The sequence below is a fragment of the Carettochelys insculpta genome, chromosome 7 (assembly GCF_033958435.1).
Source record: "Carettochelys insculpta isolate YL-2023 chromosome 7, ASM3395843v1, whole genome shotgun sequence".
In the NCBI taxonomy this organism is placed as follows: domain Eukaryota; kingdom Metazoa; phylum Chordata; order Testudines; family Carettochelyidae; genus Carettochelys; species Carettochelys insculpta.
In genome coordinates this window covers 33,338,653-33,352,259 of record NC_134143.1, presented here as the reverse complement: position 1 = coordinate 33,352,259, position 13,607 = coordinate 33,338,653, and the positions used below count along the sequence as shown (strand labels likewise).

At 46.7% G+C, this 13,607-nt stretch overlaps 1 protein-coding gene across 9 annotated transcripts in view; it reads left to right on the top strand.

The window, feature by feature from the left end:
* PALD1 (phosphatase domain containing paladin 1) overlaps positions 1 to 13,607 on the top strand; it is a 200,005-nt gene that overhangs the window by 76,666 nt on the left and 109,732 nt on the right. For all 9 annotated transcript variants that reach the window (XM_075000268.1, XM_075000271.1, XM_075000274.1 and 6 more), the window contains 3 exons: positions 2,140 to 2,334; positions 10,119 to 10,221; positions 11,080 to 11,259. In XM_075000268.1, the coding sequence (XP_074856369.1) occupies positions 2,140 to 2,334; positions 10,119 to 10,221; positions 11,080 to 11,259 (478 nt within the window). The remainder of the gene's footprint in view (positions 1 to 2,139; positions 2,335 to 10,118; positions 10,222 to 11,079; positions 11,260 to 13,607) is intronic.

Genomic DNA, 13,607 nt, shown 5'->3' with positions numbered 1-13,607 from the left:
CCAACTCTGTTCATTAAGGCCTTTAATAGCCTATAGTTTGGGCTTTGCACTATTTTTAAAGGTGAGGGATACCTAAAAGCAGCAAGGTGACTGCTCGGACCACTGAACTGAATACGAAGGGTTGATTAAGAGGCCAGTTTCTGTTCTCGGTCAGATTCCTTTTTCTAAAGTTAAAAGGGCCTTGCTCTCATTCCCCTTCTGGAGTTTAGTGGGGCTGTTCTGTTTGGTATAACTACATTGGCCTGTGCCTGATTACTTGGACTCTGGACACTTGGGCTATGGCACTGTTTACATTGTGGTGTAGACGTTCAGGCTCAGGCTGGAGACTGGTCTCTAGGGCCCTGCAAAGTATAAAGGTCAAGCACTTGGTCCAGGCTGGAATGTCTACACAGCAACAAAACAGCCTCTGAGCCCATGTTGTGGCTGGTGAGTCTCAGGCGGGTGGCCTCGACTGGCTGCGGCTATCTAATTGCGGTACATACAAAACCTCTCGTTATTGGCTTTGAAAGCCCTGTGCAAAGGGAAAGCAGACGGTGAAGGTGAGGAACTGGATGTTCTGTTTTTCCCCAAGCTACTATAAGGGTAACCAGTGAGTGTTCAGCCAGGGGTGCGAGTCTCTGAACCTGGGCTGCCTGACTTTGGCCTTGCAGAGCTCACACTACAAATAGTTATGCAGATATTGCAGCTCAGGCTGGAGCCTGAGTGCTGAATTCCCCTTGCCCTTGCCCCCAGCTCCTGGGTTTTCAGAAAAGGTGGCTGAGCTTCAGAGCTCTTGGTACCATATCTGCTCAGCTATTTTTAGTGCAGTAGCACAAAACCTGCCTGGCCTAGCCTGTTGACCTAGGCTCTGAAACTCACTGCTGGGGGCTACCATTTACTGTGTAAACATACCCTTTGCAACTCAGCAGCAGAGCCAGGGGTAGCACCCAGGTTTGATGGGATAATGTGGGAGACTGCAGTGGGATGTATTCCTTGGACTTGTTGGCCAGGGACTCCTCTTTAAGCAATGAGAGAGGAGTTCAGCCTACCCTTAAAGAGCAAGCTAGTTTAGTTCTTACCAAGTGTGTCCATATCCAGAAATACCAAATTAAATCCATATATTTTGGAGGCTTTTAACACTCTTTTTGCAACTTTACTTTCTGTTTGAAAAATGGGGGATAGACAAGTTACACCTCCTGGTTCGGTTTCATGTGGATTAATCACTAATGAAATGTGGGGATATGTGTCTTGGTTGCCTGTCTGATGTCTGTTCATAGTTCCTGCCAGCTGACAGGCACCTGCGGCTCAGGTGAGGCTGCAGGCCTACAACAGCAGGGCTGGTCTGGGGTTTGGTCAGCCCCATGTTTGTTTGAGTGATGTGGATATTAATGGCTGTGACAGCTGAAGGATATAACTGAGGTACATTGGCAGAGGGTTTCAGAATGGATGGGTTAAGGAGGGTGGTGGAATCAGCCTTGGCAGCTTCCTACACTGTGTCTGGCTGTAGCCACTGCTTTCAAATTTCAGCGCCCATGCTTTCCTGAGCATTAAAGCCAATCAAATACGTATAGCCTGGAAAGAGGGAGATGTGGTCAATAGCTGTTTGTAGAACATTGATGGGCAACCTAGGCTAGTGAGTGAGCTGCATGAGTGGCCCTCCTTCCTTTTATTGGACTTCAAGATTGTCCTAAGCAAAAGAGTCTCCAGGATAGAGTAGTTTTACTAGCTGCACTCGTGTCCCTAGAATCTGTGGGGCATGCCAGTTGAACTGTAGCAGAGAAAGTTCATGGCTGTCTGTCCACACTGTAAGCAATCAGCACACATGCCACAACGCTTGCTCTTACTTTACGTGTGTATCACACGAGCAATACTAGTAGGAAAAAATGATGTGGATGGAAACCAGTGGAAACTGGTATCCTGTACATGGGCAAAGGTAAACAAAATGTCTCATGAGCCGCACATAGAACCATAATGGGCTGCATGTGGCATCCAGGCCAGAGGTTGCCCACCAGTGCTTTAGCGTGTCAAACCTAAGCCAATTGAAAGCATAAGATATGGTAATTCCACAGTGCTGTTTGATTGGTGTTGAGTCCTCTTCAGAGAAGCCCTAATGTTTGTCTCCTCATTTCTCCTCCCTTTCCTCTTGGCTCTGTTGTGAAGCTGCTTGTGGATGATGGGTACAACTGCCAGCACAGCTCAGCAAACAGTCTCAACAGCTGCATTTGAGAACGTTCATGACAATGGGACAATGGAGGATCACCACTCACTTAGCATCCACTCCTGTCAGACTGTTGGCCTCCACAACAATAAAGCCAAGTCCATCATCACCAACAAGGTGGCGCCTGTTGTCATCACGTGAGTTGCTTTAGGCTGGAATGCTTCTGTAAATCATGGTACTTTTCCCCCAGACAATCAGCTTCCAGAATTCCCCCTCTGCTGTTGTGCTAGGAGCTTTGCTGGTGTGGGAGTAGTGCCCTTCTGCTTCTGTTGAAGCCTGGGGATTCTCCTCCTTTTGTCTCCCCACCCTCACCCTTGGCTCTCTGCTTAGAGAAAAGAGACATTCCCACATCTAGTCTCCTGCAGAGAAGCAGCAAGTTCTCCTTTGAGGGGTGTCACTGTGGGTGCTCCACATAAGGGGTTTCAATGCCCTGCACTTCCAGTCAGAAGATTTTTAGCAGCAGTACCCTTGGCAGTAGCGCATGTCCAATACTGGTATGTGGCTCATGCCTACTGGTAAGTAGCTCACGCCTATAGTGTCTGTTAACCATTGCACACCACATGCCATCTCTCAGTTCTCTCTCTACTGGCTTTGGCATAGGTCAGAATCCTAGCAACTCCTGGTTTACTTCCCTGGTAGTTTTTTCTCTAAAGTTCTCTGTTTTTCCTAAAATAATGATAATCGTTCTTTGTTGGTTGAGGTTTTTTTTCTTATTGTTGGACTCAGTGTTCATTGGTGCCATTCTTCTATTATGCCTACCTCTCCAGTTCCAAGAAGTGTTCTTCCTGCCACCTCTCTGTCCCGGTTTCTGATGGCCAGGCTCAATGCATAAGATGTCTAGGCAAGGCAAGTCCCACAGGAGTGTGCCTACTGTGCAAAAAAAAATTTTCAACCAGATCCTTAAAGGTGAGGAATCTCCGAATAGCACTTATTCTAATGGAGAAGTTCCTCAGAGTGGCGTCAGACTCAGTGGTGAGGTCCCCACCAAAGCAACCTTCACATACAGCAACCACAGACCAAGGACTGGCTATACTGAAGTTAGCCAAGAAGCACAGGCTCTCTGCCTCACATGGAGAACAGTCCAAGAAAAAGCCTTCTCCAGCATATAAGCCTGCCTTGGCACCGATGGCACAGTCCACTCCGGACCTTGGGGCACTGGGCCCATCTGGTATGCAGGTGGCCTGAGGGGACGAGGCATAGCAAAAGCTTTGCCCTCTGCTGCAGCATGGCTGAGAAAAGCGGCTCCGGCATTGAAAAAGTTGGTACTGACTGCTCATAAGCTGTGTCAGCAGAGGTCGTCGCCAGCTCCGACTTCACAGACACCATCAGCACCAGAAATAACGTGACCATCTGTACCTCTCACCCTGGGTGCCTCAGTACTGACTCCTTCCACACCACCACTCTTCGGCACTGATACAACCCTGATGTGCCATGCACTGACACTAATCTTCATGGCAACAAGCGTGGTGCTGCCTTATCTCTTGGGTGAGGAAGGAGACATCGAACCAGTACTGTCCACACCCACACACTCTTCTCCCAAATGTTCTGCACCGCCTCTGCCAGTATCAATGCAGCGTGGCCTCCATGCCTGTGGATCCCCCCCGATACCAGTGCCTCCCACTTGGACATCCTGGGACCCCTGGGTATAGTTCAGACACCAGTTCCAACCCTCTCCTCAACAGACCACCTAATCAACTCACCCATCTTTTCCCTCCGTATCTGTGCCACAGGATCCCGAGGAAGATGAGGAACAGGAGGAATAGGCTGAACAAGAGAGTTCACTGCCTAGTCTCATTTCCTCGTCATCCACACATGAAACAATCGTGCCATCCCCACCCACTGTGGGTGATGATTTCAGGAGTTATTCCAAAGAGTGGCCGATTCCTTGGAGGTCTCCGTGTCTGAATTGCCTGATCTCCAACATAAGCTCACTAACATTTTTTATCCTTCTCCAAGTGCTGAGGCAGGTCTTCTGGTCAATGATGGTATTGTAGAGCCTGACGGAGAATTATGGCAAACTCCAGCAACTATCCCACCCACAGCTAAGTAGGTGGATAGGAAATACTACGTCCTATCTAAGGGAGCAGAGTTTTTATTTTTTTTTTTTGCTTACCCATCTCTCCCCCATCTCCCTGTGGTAGACACTGACCATTATGGGGCAGGGATGGGGGAGCAATACACATGATCAATTCTGATGTACCCCATATGATAAGGATGGGAAAAGATTAGACCTACTAGGTTGAAAATCCTATTCTTCTTTGAGTAGCATCCCCGTGGGTGCTCCGCTCTGGACGTCTGTGCATCCTCGCACCAGCACTCGGTGATTCTTCTATAGCTGTGGTTTCCCACACCGTGCCTCCTCCTACAATCTAGCCTATGTGATACAGCGTGGGACGCCTCAGTTCATTCTCTACCGTACTCGGTTGTAGACAGAACTTTGCCCTCTCTCTGGAAGAGAAGAGTTGCTTATTTAGTTAGTAGTTCATTCTTTCTGTAGTTATTTAGTTCTGTTCTTTCTTTCAAGTTGCTTTCCCTGGAGTGTTAAGACAGTTTTACAAAATTTTTTGGGGGAAAAAAAATGTAGTTAATGTAGGTTTTTTCTGCTGTGTCATCAGCATGCTGGACTCTCTGGGCTTTAAGTGATGCACCACATGCAAGGAAGCCATGCCGGTCTCTGATGGCAGCGCTTCCTGAATTAATTGTTTGGCTGAGGGCCACCAGATGCAGTCTGGCACCCACTGCTCCAGACTTACGGCAAGGGCCAGGAGGGACCGAGCCAACAGACTCAAAACCTATAATTATGAAAAGTCCCTCCAACCACCAGCCCCAGCACAGCCATCTGCGAAGACCTTGCCACAGGACAGTGAAAGTACAAACTTAACTTATCGCTCTGCCTCAGTTGGTGCCCCTGCTGCAGCAGCGGACCTGTCTCTGGTGCCCCGGTCCCAATCTGGGACCTTAACCATGTATTCAGGTGCCTCACAAAACTGCCATTGGAAACCCTGGTAGCTTGTTCCTGGCTTCATCTGTCGATGAAGGTCTCATTTTTAATCACTATCACATCAGCCAGGAGAGTTGGGGAGCTTGCCATACGCATGGTCCCAGCCCCCTTATATTATGTTTACCAAGGATAAGGTCACCCTTCACCTCATCCCAAGTTTCTTCCTAAGGTTCCCCCTCCATTTCACCTTAACAAACCTATTCACTTACTGACTTTTTTCCCAAAGCCACACTCTGATCCTACACATGCAGCAGGGCACACCCTGGACACCTGTTGTGCATTGACCTTTTACATCGACCGCACAAAACCTTGGTGTAAATCCCCGACGCTGTTCCTGTCCTTTGCAGAATGGTCCAGGCGTCTGTCTAAGTGGATCTCTACCTGCATTCACACGTGTCATGTGCTTCATCGATGGGAACTCCCAGGCATAGTCACCTGGGCTGTGTCTTCCACGGTCACCTTCCTCAAGAATGTACCTCTTACAGACATATGTGAGGCGGCCACATGGTCTTCCAGCAATGCGTTTGCACAGCACTATGTGCTCTTGTCTTCCATTGCTTCCTCCATCCAAGCGAGACAAGCTCTGTTATCTACTATGGCAGTTACTGAGCTCCAAACTGAGCTCCAAACTGTGACTACTGCTTTATAGTAACTCAGAGTGGAGCACCCCTGCAGACACTACTTGGAAAAAGAAGAAGAAGAGGAAGTTACTCATCTCGTGCAATAAAGGATGATTCTTCGAGATGTGTGTTCCCGTGGGTGCTCCACTTCCCTCCCTCATTCCCTTGCTTTGGAGTACCCTGCTCTATTTGTGGGGTAGAGAAGGAAGGGAGGTTCTCGTGTCACGTGCACACCCGATAGCACTAGGGGGCGCTGCTGTGCACGTGTGGTGTGGGAAACCAAGGCTGTCGAGGACTCTCCGAGCCCCGGTGTGATGACGCACCAACACCCAGATTGGAGCACTCACAGGGAGACGCCTCTCGAAGTTATTGCAAAAGGTGAGTAACTTCCCATTCTTCTGCACCCCCTCTGTTTAGAATCCTCAGAGGCAGCCCAAACAAGCAGAAGGGCCTGCGGAGCACCAGCAGGGCAATCACAGGCAGGTGGGTGGGAGATGGCTCAGCCTAACTGGGGCCAGCTGACTTCATGACTGGTCTAATAAGAGGCCTTTAAAAGCTCTACAAAGTGGGAAGGGCAGGGAGAGAAGGAGAGAGGCGAGGAGACCAGAGTAGTGGGAGAGAGCGGGTTTAAGAGGAGCAGAAGAGAGGATCAGGAACACCAGAAACCATACCTGGAGGATTGTCTAATAGTAGCACCTTCATATGGTCAAGCAGCTGCAGCTACTCAGGACACACTTGTGTTTCTCATCAAACTCGGATTCCAAATCAACTTTCAAAAGTCTCAGCTAGATCCCTGTCAACACATTGACTTTTTAGGGAACCATTTAGACACAATGTGAGCCACAGCAAGGCAACTGTCATCCCGAATCACATTAACACAACTCATTACCACAATCAAACAGAGTTCCTGAATCATGGCAAGACAATGCCTCCAACTTTTGGGCCACAGGTCAGCCACGACCTTTCATAGAATCATAGAACAATAGAGCTGGAACAGACCTAAAAAAGCCATCGAGTCCAGCCCCCTGCTCTAAGCAGGACCAAACCCATCAGATCAGCCCCACCAGGGCTTTGTTGAGGCGAGACTTAAACACCTCCAGGGATGGAGACTCCAATACTTCCCTGGGTAGACCATTCCAATGCTTCACCACCCTCCTAGTGAAAAAGTTTTTCCTAATGTTCAACTTGGACCTTTCCAACCACAACTTGAGACCATTGTTCTGTGTTCTGCCATCTGTGACCACTGTGAACAGCCTCTCTCCAGCCTCTTTGCAGCTTCCCTTCAGTAAGCTGAAGGCTGTTATCAAGTCCCCCCTCAGCCTTCTCTGCTGCAGACTAAACAGTCCCAATTCTCTCAACGTTTCTTCATAAGTGATATGCTCCAGGTGGCCTAATTATTTTGGTCACCCTCCACTGGACCCTCTTCAGTGTATCCACATCCTTCCTATAAATGGGGGCCCAGAACTGGACACAGTGCTCCAGATGCGGCCTCACCAAAGCCGTATAAAGAGGAATAATCACTTCTCTGGATCTACTGGCAACGCTCCTCTTGATGCAACTTAATATGCCTCTAGCTATCTTGGCTACAACGGAACACTGTTGACTCATGTCCAGCTTCTTGTCCACTACGACACCCAGGTCCTTTTTTGCAAAACTACTACTGAGCCAGTCAGACCCCAGCCTGTAACAATGCTTGGGATTCTTCCGGCCCAAGTGCAGGACTCTGCACTTGCCCTTATTGAACCTCATCAGATTTCTTGCAGCCCAGTCTTCCAATTTGTCTAAGTAGTCTGGACCCTGTCCCTACCCTCCAGCGTATCTACCTCTCCCCCTAGCTTAGAGTCGTCTGCAAACTTGCTGAGGGTGCAATCCAACCCCTTATCCAGGTCATTGATAAATATGTTGAACGGAACAGGACCCAGAACCGAACCTTGGGGCACTCCACTAGAAACCGACTGCCATCCCGACATCGAGCCATTGATCACTACCCTCTGGGCATGACCTTCTAGCCAGCTTTCTATCCATCTTACTGTCCATTTATCCACTCCACATTCCTTTAACTTGCCGACAAGAATATTGTGGGAGACCATATCAAAAGCTTTGCTAAAGTCCAGATAAATCACATCCATTGATTTTCTCTTATCCACAGAGCCAGTTATCTCATTGTAGAAACTTTGTCGTAAAGTGCATGCAAAAATGTGACCCTTGCAGGCCTGTCTGCATACAGTCTACAGACCCTACATATACCCAATAAGCAAAAGACTAAGTGTGCCTTTCACCATCAAATCCACCCTCCAATGGTGGCTACAACCTACCAGCACAGCAGTAGACATCCCCTTCCAGCAACCCAATGTGGTATGTTCAATCACAACAGCTACCTCTCTTATGGGATGGGGTGCCCATTTGGCTCCATGCTCCATTCAGGGTCTTTGGCTGTCACAAGAGACACAGCTACACTTAATTGTTCCTAAAGCTCAGAGCAGTCCGCAAAGACAACATAGCCTGCAATGTACTATATCAACTGACAGGGTGTCACTCTATCGCATCAACTATGCAAGGAAGCAATGCTGCTGTAGGACTGGTGTGTACACTATCATGTTCACATTTCTGCAGCCTGTTTCCCAGAAAACAGAACACTGTTGCAGACACTCTCAGCAAGTATTTCTGCCAAGACCACAAGTGGGAGATGGAAACACATACTCTATATAGCGTATTCCATTAGTGGGGGTTCCCTGTCGTAGACTTATTCGCCACAGAGACCGATACAAAGTGTCCAAATTACTGCTCCAGAGTGGGTAGGAACAAGAACTCGATGGGAGATGTATTCTTTGTGAAGTGGGAGGCACCTTCCTGTGTGCTTTCCTGCCCATTTCACTGATGCACAAAGTAGTCCACAAAATACAACTAGACAGAGCTAGACTAGTACTGATAATGCTGCTCTGGCATTGCCAAACTTGGTTCCCTGTTCTTAACACAACTCTCAGTAACCACTCCACTTTGCCTTTCTCGCAAGCCACAGCTCCTGACTCAGAACAGTGGGACACTCTCTCATCCTGACCTCAAGATGCTCTGTCTAACTGCTTGGCTCTTCCAGGCCTAGCACAAGCAGAACTACAGTGCCCACAAGTTCAAGCCATGCTAATTAAATCAGAAGGTCTAGCACAAGAAAAACGTACCACTAAAAATGGTCATGCTTTCAGTCTTGGTGCTCGCAACAGTCAACGCCAAGCCTTACCTCCATACCAAAAATTCTAGATTATATGTTACACCTTAAACAGCATGTGTGGGCAAATACATCCATAAAAGTACACTTGGCCGCCATTTCTATGCATCAAGTTAAAATAGACTGTGTGCTCAAAGACTGCACACCCTACAATAAAAAAGTTCCTGAAAAGACTCAACAATATATTTCCACCTATAAAACCACCTATTCCTGAATGTTACGCCTGTCCATGAAAACTTCATTTCTAATAGCCATAACAACAGCCAGAAGAGTAAAAGAACTGGCAGCTCTTATGACCAATCCACCTTATACTATGTTTCGTAAAGACAAAGTCATCCTAAGGCTACATCCCAAATTTCTCCCTAAAATCACTACCACATTTCACATTAACCACACTATATACTTATCTGTCTTCTTCCCAAAGCCACACGCCAATGTGGAGTACGCCAGACTTCACATTCTGGATGTCTGCAGAGCACTGACTTTTTAATCTGGAAAGAACAAAGGCTAACTGTAAATCACCAAGGCTGTTCATCTGTACAAGAGAGCGTTCCATGGGAGACGGTTTCCAAAGACTATCCAAATGACTATCACAGTGTGTGAGATTTGGTTATGATCAAAACACCTTACCTGCTCTTCAATCAATTCATACATCACCAGGGCTACTGCCACTTCTGGGCCTTCTGTCAGGGCACTCCAATGGAACACATTTGAAAGCATCAACATGGGCATCAATACATACGTTTACACACCATTATGCCGTAGAGCAACATGTATCAGCAAATGCTTTTTCCGGACACTTCATCCTAAACAAGGCACAAAACCATGGACCATATATAGTACACAGTTTAGCTTTGGTCACATTCTGGGATTTCAACCAGTAGTTGTAGTTATAGACAATCTATTGTAGGTGAGATTTACCAAATGAATAGGACAGGGACAGGACAGGTGGCTTTTTTCTCAGATGGTATCTCTGAGCTTTAATCCCTTCACCTTTTTTGGTCTGTTATTCCCATGCTTATTGGAGGAAAAAAGCCTTTGTTTTAAATGCTATATGTTGTTGTGTGGCTTTCACAGGTACAACTGCAAAGAGGAATTTCAGATTCACGATGACCTGCTAAAGGCCAATTACATAGTGGGGCGGATTTCAGAGACCACATTAGAACACTATCTTGTCCAGGTAAAGGCTGTGAGCATGCTTTATCACAGTGTATCTAATGCAGGCAAGTTACGTTCCTTGCGGTGAAAATTATACTGTGCATTTTAAGGGTGCAACAGTTGTACAAATGCCACAGGGTTCATTTCACAATCCTTGCAAGCATGTTATTCAGGTCATAATGAGGTTTCCTTACAGGTTTTGGATTGACTTATTTGAATCTGGAACGGGGTCTCTGTGCTTGTGGGCATGGAGGTGGGTAGCTGTTGGAGGATGGGAGAAGAAAGGAAAGACAGAGAAAGGCAGTTGAAATTAGTGTACTGCAGTTCTGTGAACATTTTCATACCAGAGAGCTTTGCAGTCTCTCTAAGCATGCAGGCTGCTGTTTACAAACATGTGGAAATGTTGGTTTCTAGGCTATGTTCACGTGGGGTCTAGGATTCATGTGAGTATTTCTCTCAGCTTTGTTATGGAATCAGACCAGCTGCTTCAGTGTATAAACTAATCACCTGCTGGGGGAAGATCTGAAGAAATTTTTCTTCATTGCACAATTGGCTAAGCAAATTCTGAAGTTGTTTTGCATTTCTTAGAATGAGTAGCCCTTGTGAGCTGGTAAGACAGTTATTGCTTGTGATACCTGCTTTCCCATTCTATTATGTGCTTGTGGTCAGGGATGGTGGGTATATAGGGGCACTGAACATGTGTCTGGGAAAAGGTTCTATTGAGCAGAGTGGCTGAAATACATTGCTTGGTTATCTCTTGCTGCTCTTCCTTCCTGCTGAATTGAAATAGGCTCAGTTCTATGTAGATGCTAGGTTGCATACAAAAAGCTTGTTGTTTCATACTCAAATCCTTGTCTTTTCTCCATCATGTGTTCTGCAGGGGAAATATTTTATGGTCAGAGATATATACAGTAAATTAGATGTCTTGAACACTACTGACAGCTGTGGAGCTCCAAATTTCCGACAGGCCAAAGGCAGGTATGAAGTGTTTGGAATGGGACAGCCCAGTCTCAATGGATTCAGAAAGGTGCTGCAGAAACTCCAGAATGATGGGCACAAGGTAGGGTTGTGTATGTCTGTATGTGGGTGGGGGGAAACCAAATGCACACCTATCTAGGCAGTAAAAATTAGTGTTTCATATTGCAGGAGATAATTGTCTCTTAATGTGCATATGTTAATGGGGCATTTCATATTTTTATGGGAATATGCTTATGAATATGACAATTAGAATATGGTTTATGTGAGAGATCCTTGGAAAGGTTATAATCTACTGACTATGATTATCCAATTTGTATGAATGTATCTTTCCTTTATTTAAAATTAGAGATATGAAGTATAAATCTGCGTTACTAAAGTAGTCAGAGCCATTAGTAGTGCTCAAGGAATGTAATGGCCCAAAACACAGGACAGTGATCTGTGAATGAACTTTGTTTTTGCTAAACAAACCAGCACTTACGTAGCACTTTTGCTGGGATGAGGGGCTGTTGTGGCTCCTACCAAGACATGTAGCCATGTCACCTGATGCTGGGATTCATTTTGGATGCTGTATTTTTCTCACTAGAGCAGAGGGAATGTTAAGACTTAACACAAAAGATTCCAGCCATAAGCAAAACCTATATAAGGGTGTGGGGTGAGGTAATCTAGGTTATCACTTCTTCCTTACGTAAGATGACTGCTGGAAACATCGACTGAACAGAGGGAAGGATTGGACCCAGTCTGGAAGGCTTTCCTGTCTGTGAAAGAAACTTATTAGAACAACTTTGAGGGTAGGATACTACAAGTAACCAGTTTCTTAGGCTATGGTTACACCGGGGTTTCTATTTCAGAATACATTTGTATCTTGAAATAGAAGCCTCACAGCCAAACACTGCACTCAAAATAGCAGGGCAATTAAAAGCATGTTATTTCATTCCTGATACCCCTTAAAGTTATTTCGGGCTATGGCAACATTGTAGCCTTAGCCTTAGAGCAAGCTAAAGGTTAGCTTGCATATTCCATTCTGTTTTGTTTAGTAACCCACACTCTTCTGTGTGCTGTATATCTCATGATCACTTAAATCCTACCTTTTGATCATTAATACATAACTTTGTTTATTAATAAAAGCAGTGTGAACAATTGTTATGGGGGAGAAGGATTCGGTGCATATCTCTCTTCATATTGAGGGTGAATTTCGTGAACTTGTACAGAGATCTCTGCACAGCATAAGATGGATTTATGTAGGGTTCAGCTCCCACAGGGGCTGGGTTCAGCTCCACTGAAGTGCTGAAAATAAGTATCTCACTGAGCTGTTTTCAGTTGAGGTCTGCAGCTTTGGGGGCGTGGCCAGGATCCTGGGTCTGTGTTGTAGCAGGCTGGCATGTGTGACTCCACAGGGCACTAGGGGGCCATGCTGGCAGGGAAAACAGGCTCAGTGGCATTGGGTGACAGTCCCAAGGGGGTCCTAGTCTGTCACATACGTAATCCCACCCATCAGCGTGAAGGGGAATTACAAGATACATGACTGAACCCGCATAGAGTGAGCTCAGATACGCTGAAAAGTAGAATGTAATCATCACATTGTTCAGAAGCCCAGTGGAGCATGAATAACAATTCTGCCCACGGTGGAAAAAAATCGTTGTTGGTTTTCTACTGCATTTCTCAGTGTGGACCTTCGGGGGTGGGGGAGAGCGATGGGATTGCCGGGGTACATTCTGTGCTGTGGGACCACTGAGCTGTCAGTTCCCTCACCTGGGATATCCATCACCGTGTGATGCTTTTGGCAAGCTACAAGCTGCTGGCAGGTGCTGCACTTCACACAGACACTCACAGGATGCACCCTGAGTTGCATGTGAATGATTCTCCCAGCTACTCGTGAACCAAGAATAGAGAGTCTACAGCCAATTTCCCCTGTCTCCCAGCCTTGCACCCCAGGACTGAACCATCTCTGCCTAGTCATAGAATTCTAGGGCTGGAAGGGACCTCAGGAGGTCATATAGTCCAGACCCTGCCGAAAGCAGGATAAACCCCATCTAAATCATCCCACCCATGACTTTGTCAAGCCGGGAGTTAAAAACCTCTAGGGATGTGGATTCCACCGTCTCTCTTTGTAACGTATTCCAGTGCTTCACCACCCTGCTGGTGAAACAGTCTTTCCTAACATCCAACCTGTACCTCTCCTTCCGTAACTTCAGACCATTGCTCCTTGTTCTGCCATCTGTCACCACTGAGGACAATCTCTCTCTATCCTCTTTAGAGTCCCCTTTCAGAAAGTTGAAGACTGCTATCAAATTGCCCCTCGTGGTTCTCTTCTGCAAACTAAATAAGCCCAAATCTCTCAGTCTCTTCTCAGAGGTCACGTGCTCCAGACCCCTAAGCATGTTCGTTTCCCTCTGCTGAACCCTCTCCAATGTGTCCACGTCCTTTCTATAC